Source organism: Orcinus orca, chromosome 14 (genome assembly GCF_937001465.1).
Source record: "Orcinus orca chromosome 14, mOrcOrc1.1, whole genome shotgun sequence".
NCBI classification, from domain to species: Eukaryota; Metazoa; Chordata; class Mammalia; order Artiodactyla; family Delphinidae; genus Orcinus; species Orcinus orca.
In genome coordinates this window covers 45,457,963-45,471,458 of record NC_064572.1, presented here as the reverse complement: position 1 = coordinate 45,471,458, position 13,496 = coordinate 45,457,963, and the positions used below count along the sequence as shown (strand labels likewise).

General features: G+C 51.8%; 1 protein-coding gene across 4 annotated transcripts in view; it reads left to right on the top strand.

Moving 5' to 3' along the window:
• Window positions 1–1,664: 1,664 nt before the first annotated feature.
• RASSF4 (Ras association domain family member 4) overlaps window positions 1,665–13,496 on the top strand; it is a 34,426-nt gene continuing 22,594 nt past the window's right edge. Inside the window, exons 1-3 of one of the 4 annotated variants that reach the window (XM_012538103.3) lie at window positions 1,665–1,793; window positions 10,966–11,059; window positions 13,280–13,355. In XM_012538103.3, coding sequence (XP_012393557.1) covers window positions 10,998–11,059; window positions 13,280–13,355 — 138 coding nt within the window. In that variant the 5' untranslated portion in view covers window positions 1,665–1,793; window positions 10,966–10,997. Of the gene's footprint in view, window positions 1,794–6,622; window positions 6,678–10,962; window positions 11,060–13,279; window positions 13,356–13,496 lie in introns of those variants that run through there. The other 3 variants (XM_033412103.2, XM_033412105.2, XM_033412102.2) reach the window with 3 other exon arrangements.

Below are 13,496 nucleotides of genomic sequence, written 5' to 3'. Positions count from 1 at the left end.
ATCATCACTCCAGGCTAGTCCTGGCCCTGATGAGAACATCAGCTTCACCCACACTCTCAGGTGCTGGAGGGTGCCAGGGAAATTGTATCCTACCTGGGTGCTATGTCTACTTATCCTACTGGGCATGAATGAATGCTCAGAGGTTGAGGGCTATGTTGAATTTTACTTACTGTTAAAAAAAAAAAAAAACAACTTTGTGAAGCACCCAATTTTTGTCCTCAGCTTTGCGGATCAGACCTTTGGGCTATGCAGGAGTGGAGGTCCCCAACCACTGGGATGCCCTGAGCTGGCAGAGGTTGGGCCACTCTTCACGAATTCATGTCAAGGCAGAGCTGAAAGGTCCCTACCTGGCCTGCATCTTTAGCTCCTTCATTCTTACAGGTAGGGAAACTGAGGCCAGAGCGATTGCAACATGGCAAGGTCATGCAGGAAGTAGATGGTAGAGATCAATCTCTTTACCCCCAATCCAGCAACCCTAACAACAACGATTAGCCCAGCCTCTCTCAAGTGGGGTCCAGGGGCTCAAAGACTCAAATCCCAGGCTGATTTTTGCCTATGTGGGAACCTGCCTTTTTCTAAAAGGTCCATATCTGATTCTAAAATGGCCATGTGACTGTAAAAAGATTAGGAACCACAGACTGAACGAAAGTAAAATGATTCACGTTGCGGGAGGGAAGGGGAAGTCCCGAGGTCAGTACTGGGATAGTGATACAAAACAGAAATTGCAATTGTTTCCATCAGCCCCTTCCCCTTCCCTGTCACCCCACACTCCAGAATCACTGAACTGCTCTGAGTTCCCCAAAAGGCCTGTGCCCTTCTGTCCCCTCTGCCTCTGCACAGGCAAATCCTCCTCCAGCAGGCAGTAACCGGCAGAGAAGCTTATCTCCTCTTAATCATCAGAGGATCTGATTTCTCTTTTTTCTTTTACAAATGAGATTTTATTTTATTATTTATTTATTATTTGTTTGTTCGTTTGTTTGTTTATGACTGCATTGGGTCTTCCTTGCTGTGCGGGGCCTTTCTCTAGTTGCGGCGAGCAGGGGCTACTCTTCTTTGTGGCGCGCGGGCTTCTCACTGCAGTGGCTTCTCTTGTTGCCATGCACGGGTTCTAGGGTTCATGGATTGTGGCACACGGGCTCAGTAGCTGCTCCGCCGCATGTGGGATCTTCCCCGACCAGGGATTGGACCCGTGTCCCCCCCATTGGCAGGCAGACTCTTAACCACTGCGCCATCAGGCAAGTCCAGGGTCTGGCTTCTTAAATGGAGTGGAGCTCTGAGAGGCCACAGCAAGCAAACAGCCGGACTGCACACAGGTGGCCCTTGAGCAAAAACTAACATCGCTCAGGTTCTACTGATAACCTCCTCTTTCGTGACAGGCACACTAGTAATTGCGGGGCCCGCACTGCGACCTTTGTTGGAAACCCAAGGTTGTCCTTTCCCCCAAGTTCCCTGTCCTTGGTTTGCATACCGGACCCTCCCGACCGAGTCGGGGCTGCTTCCTCCGCGAGTCTCCAGGCGCCCTCTGTGTAGTCCGGGGACACCCCGCAAAGCAGACGCCCCAAACCTTCCCCGAGGCCTCTCAGACACCGCCTGGAGCGGACCCTCCCGGCGGTGCCTGGGGCTGGGCTGACCGCACAAGGTGACGTGACGCCATTGGCCGGCCCGGGGCGAGGGGCGGGGAGGGGCGGGCCTGACGCTCCAAGCCCCGGAGCAGTAGGCGCTGCGGATGCATCTCCGGTGACTGCGAGGGCAAGGCACCAGCAGCGGCTTCTGGACAGCGCGATGAGTGGACGGTGAGTGATGCACGGGCGAGAGAGTTCGGGGCGTCCACGGAGCTCCGACCTCCGCCCACCGCCCGAGCCCAGGACCTTCCCAGCCAGGGGCTCCGGAGTCTGGGCACTGGTGCCCTTGGCTGCCGCGTGCAAAGTCCCCTCCCTCTGCCAGCCTGGCGTATTGCGGGCCTCGGGCCCAAGGCTGAGAGTGAGCACTGCGCCAGGCACCTCCTCCAAGGAGAGGGCACTTTAGAGGCTAAAACCTGAGCACAGCAGGTGTGTGCGCGGCAGCAGGCTACATCTTTGCCCACCTTGTCTCTCATCTTGGCCAATATCCTAGAAGCATTGATCTTAGAACTGGGGGGAGAGGCTCGAAGTGCCTCTGGCACAATTCTCAGATTTCATGGATGGAAGACCATGAGCACCAAGATAATAGCAGAAGCAGGGCCTCACAATTGCTATTTAGAGAGGATTTGCCTTGTTCCCAGACCTGTGCTAAGAGCTTTAGCACAGTATGCCACCTACTTCTCACAGCCTTGATACTTTCATTATCCCCATTTTCAGATGAGAAAACTGAGGCTTTAAGAGTTATGGAATTGTCCAGTTTTACCCAGATGAGTCAGTGGTGGAGTCAGGATTTTAACCCAGGGCTTGTTATGCCAGGTCTCATTCATTTCACCCACTGACTTCAGAGCTCACCCTACCAGCCACTCTGCTCGCCCCCGTGCTCCTGACTGTGTCCTGCACTTCCCACTCCAGACAGATGCCTTTGTTTTCATTCATCTGGCACAGGCCTGGGGGAGTGAGGGCCTTCTCTCACACCAGGATCAGTGCCAGGCCAGTGCCAGTGTTTTCTTGAAACACTGAAAAGAGAGCTGTGAGTAATCCCACTTCACAGGGGAATTAAATAGGGTCACAACAGGTGAGGGCTGGGATTCTGGAATTTTAGCCCAAGCAGGTTGGACTCCAAAGCCATGGACTTGCACTTGCAGGAAGGATCCTCACTGGCTTCTATCTAGTTTAACTGCTCACGGCACAATCAAGATTTGTTGCCAGAAGCCATGAGTAAATATTAACTACAGCTAAAATGCCAATCTGCCTGCCCCCCCACCCCCGCTCCCCTGAGTAATTCCTGAGCTGCTGCCAGCAGGGTGGGAGGTGCTGGGTGGGGGGCAGGGAGCGTACTGGGGAGGGAGAGGAGAGGAAGGGGAAGGGAGAGAAGAGAAGATGAATTCCTTAAACCTAGGTCACAAAATTGCTGGCTAAGAAGTTGTGATGGGGTGTGTTTCAACACTGTCGGTACGTTTTCATTAGTTTTTGTCATTATTCCCTCTGTGTGTAGTGCCTGTGGTTTGAGACTTTATAGGGAAAGTGAGAATGAGGCCACGGATTAAAGTGTCAGTGTGAAAGCCGGGAGGTGGGACCATATTTCCACCATGAGACTCCAGCAAGTGGCCTGGAGGTTGAGAATAGAGTGAAGTCCAGGGTCCCCCCGGGTGAGGGTCAGCTGGACAATGACCCATGACAACAGAACATGAACAGAACTCAGGCATGTGTTATAGCTCAGGTCCTGTAAATGCAAAGGCTCAAAGGGGAGACTCTGATTACCAGAAGGCACTCTGGACTTGATCTTGGTTTTGAGAGTGAACTCAGCCAGATGTTGTGGCTCACAGATGCTCCTGCTGAGGACTGTCATCCTATCTGAGTCCCAGGTTCCCATCTCCAGAGCCTCACTGTCTCTCTGGAGACCCTGACTCCCACTATGACCTCTACTGGGAACTTCTGTTTATCATGGGTGAACCCCATATGAGGCCCATCTTACCTGTTTCCTCATTCACCTTCACAGCAGTTAGTGATTCAGCTCATGAGGAACCTGAGGTTCAGAGGGGGAAAAGGGACTTGCCTAAGGTCACACAGCTAAAGAATCCCAGAGCAGAGCTTTAAACCCAGATCCTTGCAAAGGCTGGTGGTTATTCTCTCACAGAGTGCACTGAAAAAAATATTTTCAAGTTGTTCTAAAGTAAATCAAAATCAACTAGGAAGTGGCTGCACTTCCCGAAGCTTCTGCAGTTTTGTCACTCTCGTTAAAGGGGAACTTGCAGTTTGCTCAGTCTCCTTTTCTGGCTGGCTGACCTCCTTCCCCAGGATGCACTGCTTAGAGAGATTTGGAACCCCCTTCCCTTGCCTTGCCTGACCTTGGGGGGTGGAGTCGAGGGTGTCATACAGCCCCATAGCCAAAGAGCTAGGAAGAGACCTAAAGACACTCTGGTCCAGCTGCCAGTGCAATCCTGGCTAAACTGAGGCCCGAGAGATGTCACAACACATTGAAGTCATGTGCCAAGCTGATACCCCAGCGAAGCTCATACCCAGACTTCTCTCTAGTATGCCCCTTTGCCTCCTCTCCCTTGCTGTGGCACATTTCAATAGAAGTTCTTAACCTGGGACCTGCAGGTCCGGGAGCACATGAGCAGGGGCTTACTGATCCTTCTGCAATGGTGTGCAAATTCAGTGTGTGTGTGTGTGCACACACGGGCATGTTTCTGGAGACAGTGTGTTAAGCTTTCAGGAGACTCCAGAGGGCTCCATGACCCAGAATATTCTGAGCCGAACCGTGTCTCACAGGAAACCACCTCCAGCAGCTGCATGCAGCACACAGGTCTGGTGCAGTGGGTAGCGCTGGCTGGGGGGATGAGAGGATGTGGGGGACGAGGAGGGGCAGCGATTTTGTGCACCCAGTGCAGCCCTGCAGCAGCTGGCACTGGGCACTCGGAGGGCCGGCACCTGTGGCTCCGGGCCATTGGGATATTAACCAGTGGTCATTCTGAGTACCTGTTTGGCCCAAAAAGCATAGCTGAGAGGATTCCTTTTTTCCTAGATCTCTTCTTCCATAGGCAAGAGCTAAGCTCAGTCTGGGGAGGGAGAATCCCGCGGGGCCAGGGAATATGTATGTAAGGGGAAGCAGTAGGATGGGAAATGCTTTCTTGCCCCAGGGTGCCAGGCCTTGAAAAGGAGGGCAGAAGCCAGAGACCTGGCTGCAGGGGTCTGGTTGCAGCACCGCCTCTAGGTGGCGACTGTCAGAAAGCTGTGAGGAGGGCCAACCTGCCTGGATGCAGAGGCCCGGGCCCTTCAGAGGAAGAGCAATGGTGTCAGGGCGCCTGGTGCTGGGATAGCCTCAGGGAGAGTGTTGGTGGAAGCCCAGGACCTCGAGGGTGGGGACGATACAGTAAAGGTGAGCTGGGGTCAGGGGGTAGACCAAGGGGAAGGCGGCGAGTGGAGGTAACGGGTGGCTCTGCAGCTGCCGTTCCTGCTCTCCCTCGACTCCAGCTGGACTGTGCACAACGTCCCCCTGGGCTTCCAGCCACCAGGGCTGGGGCAGGGAGGGTGTGGCCAAGCCCAGGGAGTGAAGGTAGAGGAGCGAGGAAGGGCAAGGACAGCACTGTGGAAGGGAATGGAAGCTGCAGCTGCTGTGTCCCTGCCCGCCATCCGCATCCCAACAGCTGGCTTTCTCGGCAAAAATACATTGCCAAGGGGTGGCCTGTGTCTGGCCAGACCCCCTCTCAGAGGCAGCTGGTACCAGCAGGCACTACAGCTTCTTCCCTGGCCAACCTCCTGCCATTTGCCGGTTAACAGGTGCTAGCTAGGGAGGGCCCATTTAAAGGTTCATTGTTTTCTGCGCCACCTTCCTGCTGGCCCTGGCTGGCATTTGAAAGTTGCAGCCACGGACTGCAGAGCAGGAGACCCAGCCTTCACAGGAATGCATGGCAGTGTCACCAGCAACTGCCCTTTCCCTAGGAACCTCCTACCTCCTTCTGGTCTGAGCAGCCTGGGCTGAGAGGCTCCCAGCTGTGCCCCCACGTGCTCCGTCCTCTTTCTTGGACTCGCCATGTCACGGTCTTTACATATTTGATTTTAATCCTGCCTAAAGAAGAACTTCAGAGTCATAATTTTATAAGATGTTAGAACAGAGGTTACCAAGCACTCAGATTTCACAGACATCCTCAGAACGTTTTAATTTGGATGCCGATACATTTTCCACTTTGCCGAGTTAGAACAACAACAGCCATCTATCATTGCCACTCTTTTATGAAAGAGAGGGCATCGTAGGACTAATAAGTAGGCAGCACGTCGTCTTGAAATAGAAGGCTTTTGAACGCAGTGGATGCAGCTTCATGAAAACGCCACCGCGTTAGCTTTCTTTTTCTCCTTCTGCCGTTCGCCGGTAGGAAGTGGGCTGTAGTGATGGCCTGAGGAGCCGCAGAGCTGCCTTCTCCCATAATAAGCAGCTCCATGACCCCAGAAGAGGAAAGATGGGCCGCAGCTTTAAAGGCTTCATTGTCCTTTGTCCCAGACCAAAGGCCAGGGACAAAGCGAGGGCAGGCAGCGGGCCCGCTGTCCTCAGCAGCCCCTCCTCACGGCTGGCAGAGCAGCTGCTGAAGTGGAAAGTGAAAACAATCCACTGCCTGTTCACTGGGACAGGTAACCAGGGCTGGCTTGCTGCCCTGGGGCCCCTCCTCCGGGGGACAGGGAGCCCTGGCGCAGCCTGAGTCCTCGGGTTGGGGACAGAGCCTCCTCCAGCCAGGGAAGCAAGTGTGGAGGCCTGAGCTCTGTGCCCTGGGGCCTGGGGGAGGGGAGCAGGCTGGGACAAGGAAGGCTGGACTCCCGAGAGCCACAGGGCTTGGCCTGCGCAGCTGCACCTGTCACTCTGTGCTTTGCAGCCTGCGCCTGGGTGGTGGGCCAGCCCGTCCTCTCCCCGACTCCTGCTTCAACCAAAGCAGCCCCGCTTTAATCCGTTTGTGTGTTAAGCTTCTCCTAGGGCTTTATTTAAAGCTAAGATTGTCCTTTTTTAGAAGGTAGAAAAACGCTCCACTGGAGATTCATTTAAGTCCTGCCCAATGTATGAGGACAGTGAGTGTTTAACGGGCAGTTTCAGGAACACGTTCCAAATGGAGAGAAATCTCAGCTGGCTTTCTTCCCGGGGTCTGTGTGCCCGCTGTCCCTCAAAGCTCTCTCATTCAGGTTACCCCCAGGGTGCCTCTCAGGTACACATGCAGCTCACTTGAGAACCGGACAAGACACTGGGAGTATCAAAATCAATGAAAACCTCCTCTACCTCCAGTCGGGTAAAGGAGGCGTAAATGCAGTGCTGGCATTGGGAGAGGAATTCTGAGAGTGACCCCAGAGCTCAGGTCTGGAACACAAGGAGATGGAGGTGTTGCCGAGTTGGGGTGGGGGGATGGGACATGGGAGAACCAGAGACCATGAGACTGGCTTCGGGCCACGCACATGATGGATGTCAGAGGACACAGCAGTATGTGGTTCTCTCAAAGAAGAGATTGTTTTTCTATAGAGCAAAGTTCTCCCCCCCCCGTAAGGCTCAGACCCTGCCCGGCAATTTGAAAGAACCCTCAGTTCGTTGCCTCCCCCCAGCCTTGTTCACTTATCTCCTTCCCTCACCTGGGATGGTGTACCCCATTCTCTGTCCCTGCCACATAAGCTGTTTACCCTACGAGCCACCTTCTCCTTTCACTTTGCTCTCTGCAATCCAGGACGCTTCTGCACTTTCCTCCTGATTCCCTCTGAGCTATCTCCCCCAGCTGATGTCACCCAACTCCAGCTGGAGACACTCGGCTCGTTGGTTGTGTCCTTTAAATAAGCAGGCTCTTGAGGGCAAAGCCTTCCAGAAGGCCGTTGCAGGGAGCCTCTCCTGTGTTACTCAGCACAGTATTATCAAAAGCCCTAGGCAAAGCCGCGGATGGGGCTCCCCGCCACGCACCTCACCTTCAACCAGAGCAGCCCCTTTAATCTGATTTGCATAACTGTTACATTTGAACAAAGAGTTCTACAGTTGAGAAAATTTCTAACTCATTGGAGATCGATATTCTCATTGTACAGATGGGAAAATCAAGGCCCAGAGAGGAAAAAGCATGCAACTGAAGCTACACGGGTCTTTAGCAGCTCCCAGCCCAAAGCACTTTAAGAAGCATCTTCTATTAATAACTAATCGCTGCTTGATATAGAGATTTCCCCTTGTAAGTGTCCCTACTAAATAGAGCAAAATGGGCATATTCCCCACATGCTTTGGGAGAAATACAGTGTTCATAAGTGGAGTCATGTCATGCGTCAGCAGTTATACACACACATACACACACACACACACACACACAGACACACACACACACACACACATATACATACATGTATATATTCATTTTAACTTTATTATCTACCGAATCAGTCAGGATAGCCTAGGTTATGCTGCAGTAACAAATCCCTGAAACACAGCAGAGGCTTATTTCTCTTTCCCAGTCCATATTCGTTGTGGACTGGCAGAGGCAACCGCAGAAGCACTCTGGGACCCAGGCTGACCATCAGGAAGCTGTACTTACTGGGACATGTGGCTTTCTGGGTCACCACGACAGGGAACAGGAGAGCCGCAGGGTCATGCATTGGCTCAGATGCAGTGGCCTGGGAGTGACAACAACACTTCTGTTTGCAGAGCTAGTCACATGGCCCCATAGCTGCAGGGGGCTGGGGAACGGGAGCTATCATGTGATCATTCCAGGGGCAGTAATTGTCTCTACTACAGTCACCCAACTTTAAACAGTAAAATGTAGCCCATAAAAATCCAGATGTCTGGCTTCTCGTGAAACACCAGAAGATCTGCCCCTCTGGAAGAGGAATGTGTCCCCAAGTGCCCTGACCAGTGTCCCTCAGCTGAGTCACTTCCCCGGCCCCTGGAGACTTTTGCATGATTTATTCCAGCTGTGTATGCACAACTCTCGAAAGTTGACTTTGGGGGACCCCATGAGGCTTTCTGTATTCGTCCAATGATTTAACAGCCATTTGTGGACCTCCTGCAGCGTCCCAGGCTTGCACTCCGTGCTGGAAACAAGTAGTGAGGCAGAAAAGCAACATCCCAGCCACACCACCCTCCTCCTCTCCTGGGAGAGTCCAAACAAGAGGCCAGCCCTGCAGGGGAGAGCCGAGAGCAGGAACTAGGCCAGAGAGGAGCTGTTGCTACTACTGCTGCAGAAGGGGTCTGCTCCGGCACGGGCTGCCTGGCAAGCGACGGTTTAGGCTATAGGACGAGGACGACGCTGGGTTCTGAGCAGAGAATGGCTGTAAAAGCCCAAAGGGGAGAAAAAGCGTAGAACCCATTAGAGGAACGGTGGAGCTTAGAGCAGGAAGTGGGGGGAGTGGAAAAGAAGCTGGCTACAGAGGAAGGCAAGAGAAAAACCATCTCTTGTTATTTCTGGGTAAATCCAGCCCTTCCCATTATGAGCTGGCTTAAAGCAAGACAGTTGTGTCATGGACCACAGAAACGGTGTTGACGGAGAAACCCAGCCTCGCCCTGGGCTGAAGCCAGCTTCTGCATTGGAAGCATTTGAGGAAGGACCCAGAGAGGGAGCCTGGCAGGTCACTTTTTCCACAGGGTATCTGAGGTGCTGAGGAACCGAAACCCTATTTTGAAATAGGCCAAGAAGAAGGCAGCTGGGAGTCCCCAGCTCCAGGCCCCCATGGTGCCAATGCCCTGTGCCCTACAGAGGTAGGGTTGGCTGCTGGCCACAGCCGGGGGCCTGCCCTCTCTGCAGGCCACAGTTTGCCTCACTGTAGACTCAGGCAGAGGGGAGGAATTTAGGGGATGATTCTGATGTCACTGGGAAGCCCACCTCTCTCAAACCAGTCCCCTTCTCTACGCCAGCCATGTGTCCCCTGCCTCCAGAGTCAGATGCTCATTCAGGGCTGATGTGGCCACAAGAAGGCTGGTACATCTTGTTTGTGGCTGGATCAAGCCAGCAGGCAAGAGCGTGCTGGGCTAGTCAGAGTCAGCGCCCCTCCGCCGCGACGGGCTCTGCTCTGAGGTCACCGATAACACAGCAGTTGGACCTGACCTTGACCACCTCCCGCCCACCCCCAGTAGCACTGGCACACACACAGGTCAGGAAGACGCGATTGAGCCAGGTTTGTGTGAACAGATGTTGGGGGTTTTTTGTGAAGGAGCCAAGCAAGCTCCACGGTGTGAAAGACACACTGTGTGCCCTGTCCGTGCCACCTCCCAGGGTAACTAAACCCCTCAGATTACTAGCAGCAACTTGGGAGAAGGGGGGGTAGAGGCAGGGTCAAGGTTAGAGTATGCATGTGTGTGAAGCTGGGGCTCAGTGCTCGACACATAGTGGGCCTTGATAAGAGAGTGCTCAGCCAGAACAATGCAGAGACGGAGAGAAGAATCTATACGGAGGATGCCAGCAGGGTAGAGAAAGCTCTAGTGGATTTACCCGCTGTGAAAGAAACCCAGGAGGGCTTGGGAAGCGCCACAAACTTTTCCAGGTTGTGAATGAGAAGAGATAGAGACAGCTTCAGGGGTGAGTCCACGAAGAACAATCCTATAGGATAGAGGTTACTCCTTTGTACAGATGAGAAAATGAAGGGTCTGGGGGTTTAAGTTACTGTCCGATTTCAGTATAGAGAAGGGGCTAAGAGACCAGCATCTGGAGTCTAGATGCTTGTGTTTGGTGACTTCGCCATTTACTCACTGGGAATCTTGGGCCAAGTACTTAACTTCTGTCCCTGTTTTCTCATCCGTGAAATGGGAATAGGATGGTACTTACCTCATAATGGTGTTGTAAGGAATAAACAAGATAATCCATAGAATATGCTCAACAGTCTCCAGCATGTAGTGAACATGGTACCGATTAGCCCGTCCCTAGGAGAGCTGGTCCAGGTGTGTTGACTCCAAAGGCAGTGATGGGGGGACCACCTCAGGCTCCGTGGAAACGGAGGAGAAAGGCCAGGGGTGACTTAGAGGTTTGAGGGAGCAATCAAGGTAGAAAGCATCATTCAGGGTGTCCATCAAGAAAAAAAGCATATAATCTGAAATATTGAGGAGATTGATTGATTCCTGGGGCTCATGAAGAGGTTTTGGGAAGGGGGCTAATAGAGCGGTTCTGACCTTGCCCTGCCAGGGCTGACGCGTGTGGGTGTGGGGTCCCATGAAGTCCTCTAGGTCTGGCCCTGTACCTGGGGGCGGGGGTGGGGTGGGAGTGAGGTAGGGGTTGGGGCGTGGGCACGTGAGAGGGTGGGGAGGTGGGAGGTGAGGCAGAAGCTGCAGCCTCTGCACCAAGGCTCCGGAGCCACACTGGCCATCACTCCTCCCAGCTTAGGTGTCTGTGGGCCCTCCTTTGTCTACCAGCAGGTAACTTCCGAGTCTGCAGACAACAACAGAAGATGAAGGAAGATTGTCCACCCAGTTCTCACGTGCCCATCAGCGACAGCAAGTCCATTCTGAAGTAAGCCATTGTGAGCAAAGAGGGGTCTCCATGCCTGCCTTTCCCCCGTGGCCACTCCCCTGCCATGGGCAGCCTGTGGGTGGAGGAATTCTGGGCACTTTTTGTAGATACAGTGATGCGCCTGCCCCAGGGACAGTGATGAGAGCACTTCTTTTTGAAGTGCTTTGGAGATCAAGGATCAAGGCATGAGTCTGACCCCCGCCTCCCTGGGCAGACAAAAGCAGGAAAGCGTGACAGTGCCTGCTGTGAACCTGCAGAGATGGCGTTTAATTTATATAAAAACTAGAGCAATACAAACATCTTATTGCATTAAACAGTTCAGGAAAAAAAAAAAAAACCTCAAAACTAGTTTTGAGTTTTTATTAAAAAGGTATATTTTTCTCAGCTTATTTTTATTTATTTTATGTTGTTTATGATGAGACTCCTGGTCTCATCATAAAAAACTGTTTGGGATACTTTTCCAAGTTCATTGCTGAACTAAAGAAACGTGTATTTTTTCATTTTATCTTGCTTTTCAAGTCCTGAGTCCAAGTATTTTCTAAATTTGGGTAGCTCCTATCTGCCATTCTGAAGACAAAGCAAGCCTCCTTGAAATGGACTAGCTTTTGCTGAGGACCTGCCCGCTGGGGTCCTCCTACTAAAGACCCTTAGAAAACAGACAGTACTCCCACACCATCATTTTCCTTATTTAAATCCAATAATAAGAACAATGTAACAATATTAAATATCATTTTGAAAAAAGTCATAATAACAACCATACGTGATTTAGATGTTATACATGTACGTATCCTAACAATTTTATATTCGGCGTTTGCACACTTATAAGCACAGTGAACATGCAGTATTGAATCCTGCATTGTTAATGCCATTAAGTTGTAAATGGGTTCCCTTGTCAGTTACCATCACCCCACATCACACAGGGCTGCACAACAGAGCACCAGAGCGTGTTTTTCTCATCCAGGCCCTGGGTTGCTCGAGTGTGGGTGACAGCAGTACCTGAGAGGTTCAAGAGCATCTCTGTCCAGTAGGGGAGCCACCAACTACATGTGGCTGCCGAGCACGGGACCTGTGGCTGCAGAGATGTAGTGAATATAAAAGATGCTCCAGCTAACGAACATTTCTTACAAAATAAAATAATGAGCAGAATCTCATTAATAATTTTTACACAGATTTCACGTTGACATGATAATATTTTAGATACACTGGATTCGATAAAATGTTATTAAAACTAATTTCCCCTGTTTTATTTTCCTTGGTAGTATAGCTACTAGAAGATTTAAAATGATGTGTGTAGGGGCTTCCCTGGTGGCGCAGTGGTTGAGAGTTCGCCTGCCGATGCAGGGGACACGGGTTCGTGCCCCGGTCTGGGAAGATCCCACATGCCGCGGAGCGGCTGGGCTCGTGAGCCATGGCCGCAGAGCCTGCGTGTCCGGAGCCTGCGCTCCGCAACGGGAGAGGCCACAACAGTGAGAGGCCCACATACCACAAAAAAAAAAAAAAAAAAAATGATGTGTGTAGCTTGCATTGCATGTCTATTGGACTGCACTGCCCTGCAGAGCCCAGCTTGGGTACAGGGAGCTGTCCTCATTTTCTCTCTGCCACACCTCCACCAAGGCACAAGCTGTGGCTTTCCCTTTATCCTGGGGAGACAGCATTTGGACAGAGTAGCCATCCTAGGGCCTTCAGGTTCTTACTCTCAGGGGCTGTCACCTTCATCCCATGATCACACATCCAGGAAGTCAGGATGGGGAAGAGGCACCCTGGTGGTACCTTCATAGCAGCCACCCCAGACCCTTGTAGGAAGAAATATGGGGAGAAAAAGGAAGCCTTTAAAATGCCAATTATCCAAGCCCAAGTGACTTATTCTGAGAAGGTGACTCAAAAGTAAGGTACAGGGAGATTGTCAGGAACTCTTATCTATAATAGTGAAATTGTGCAAACACCCTAGAAGTACAATAGCGTGGACCCCTCTGTGAGTTTTGCTTCCTTCGCAGCCCCACCCCGGGCTTTCCAGGAGCGCTGATCTGTGAAACTCCTTAGAAGACCAAAGGGTGTGTGTCTGATGGCAAAGTCTAGTCTCTCAATGGATTATATGTTGTTGGCAAAATGTGTACATTATGCCCATTTTACAAATGAGGAAACTGAGCCCAGCGAAGCCAGATGCCTTATCCAAGGCCCCACCACATTCCAAGAGCATATGTGTGTCTTTACCTTTTTTAGGTCAGAGCTCTTAAGCCTGCTGAAAACCTACAACTGCTACCATGAGGGCAGAAGCTTTCAGCTGAGACACAGAGAGGTAAGGCCCATTTCTCTTCTTTTTCATAGGGTCACCATTTATCCTGGCTTGCCAAAAATAGTGCCGCTTTATACCTGTTAATCAAGGGTAATTCTAAAGACCATTTCCTTCACTCTGAGTGTCCAGTTTGGATAATAAATT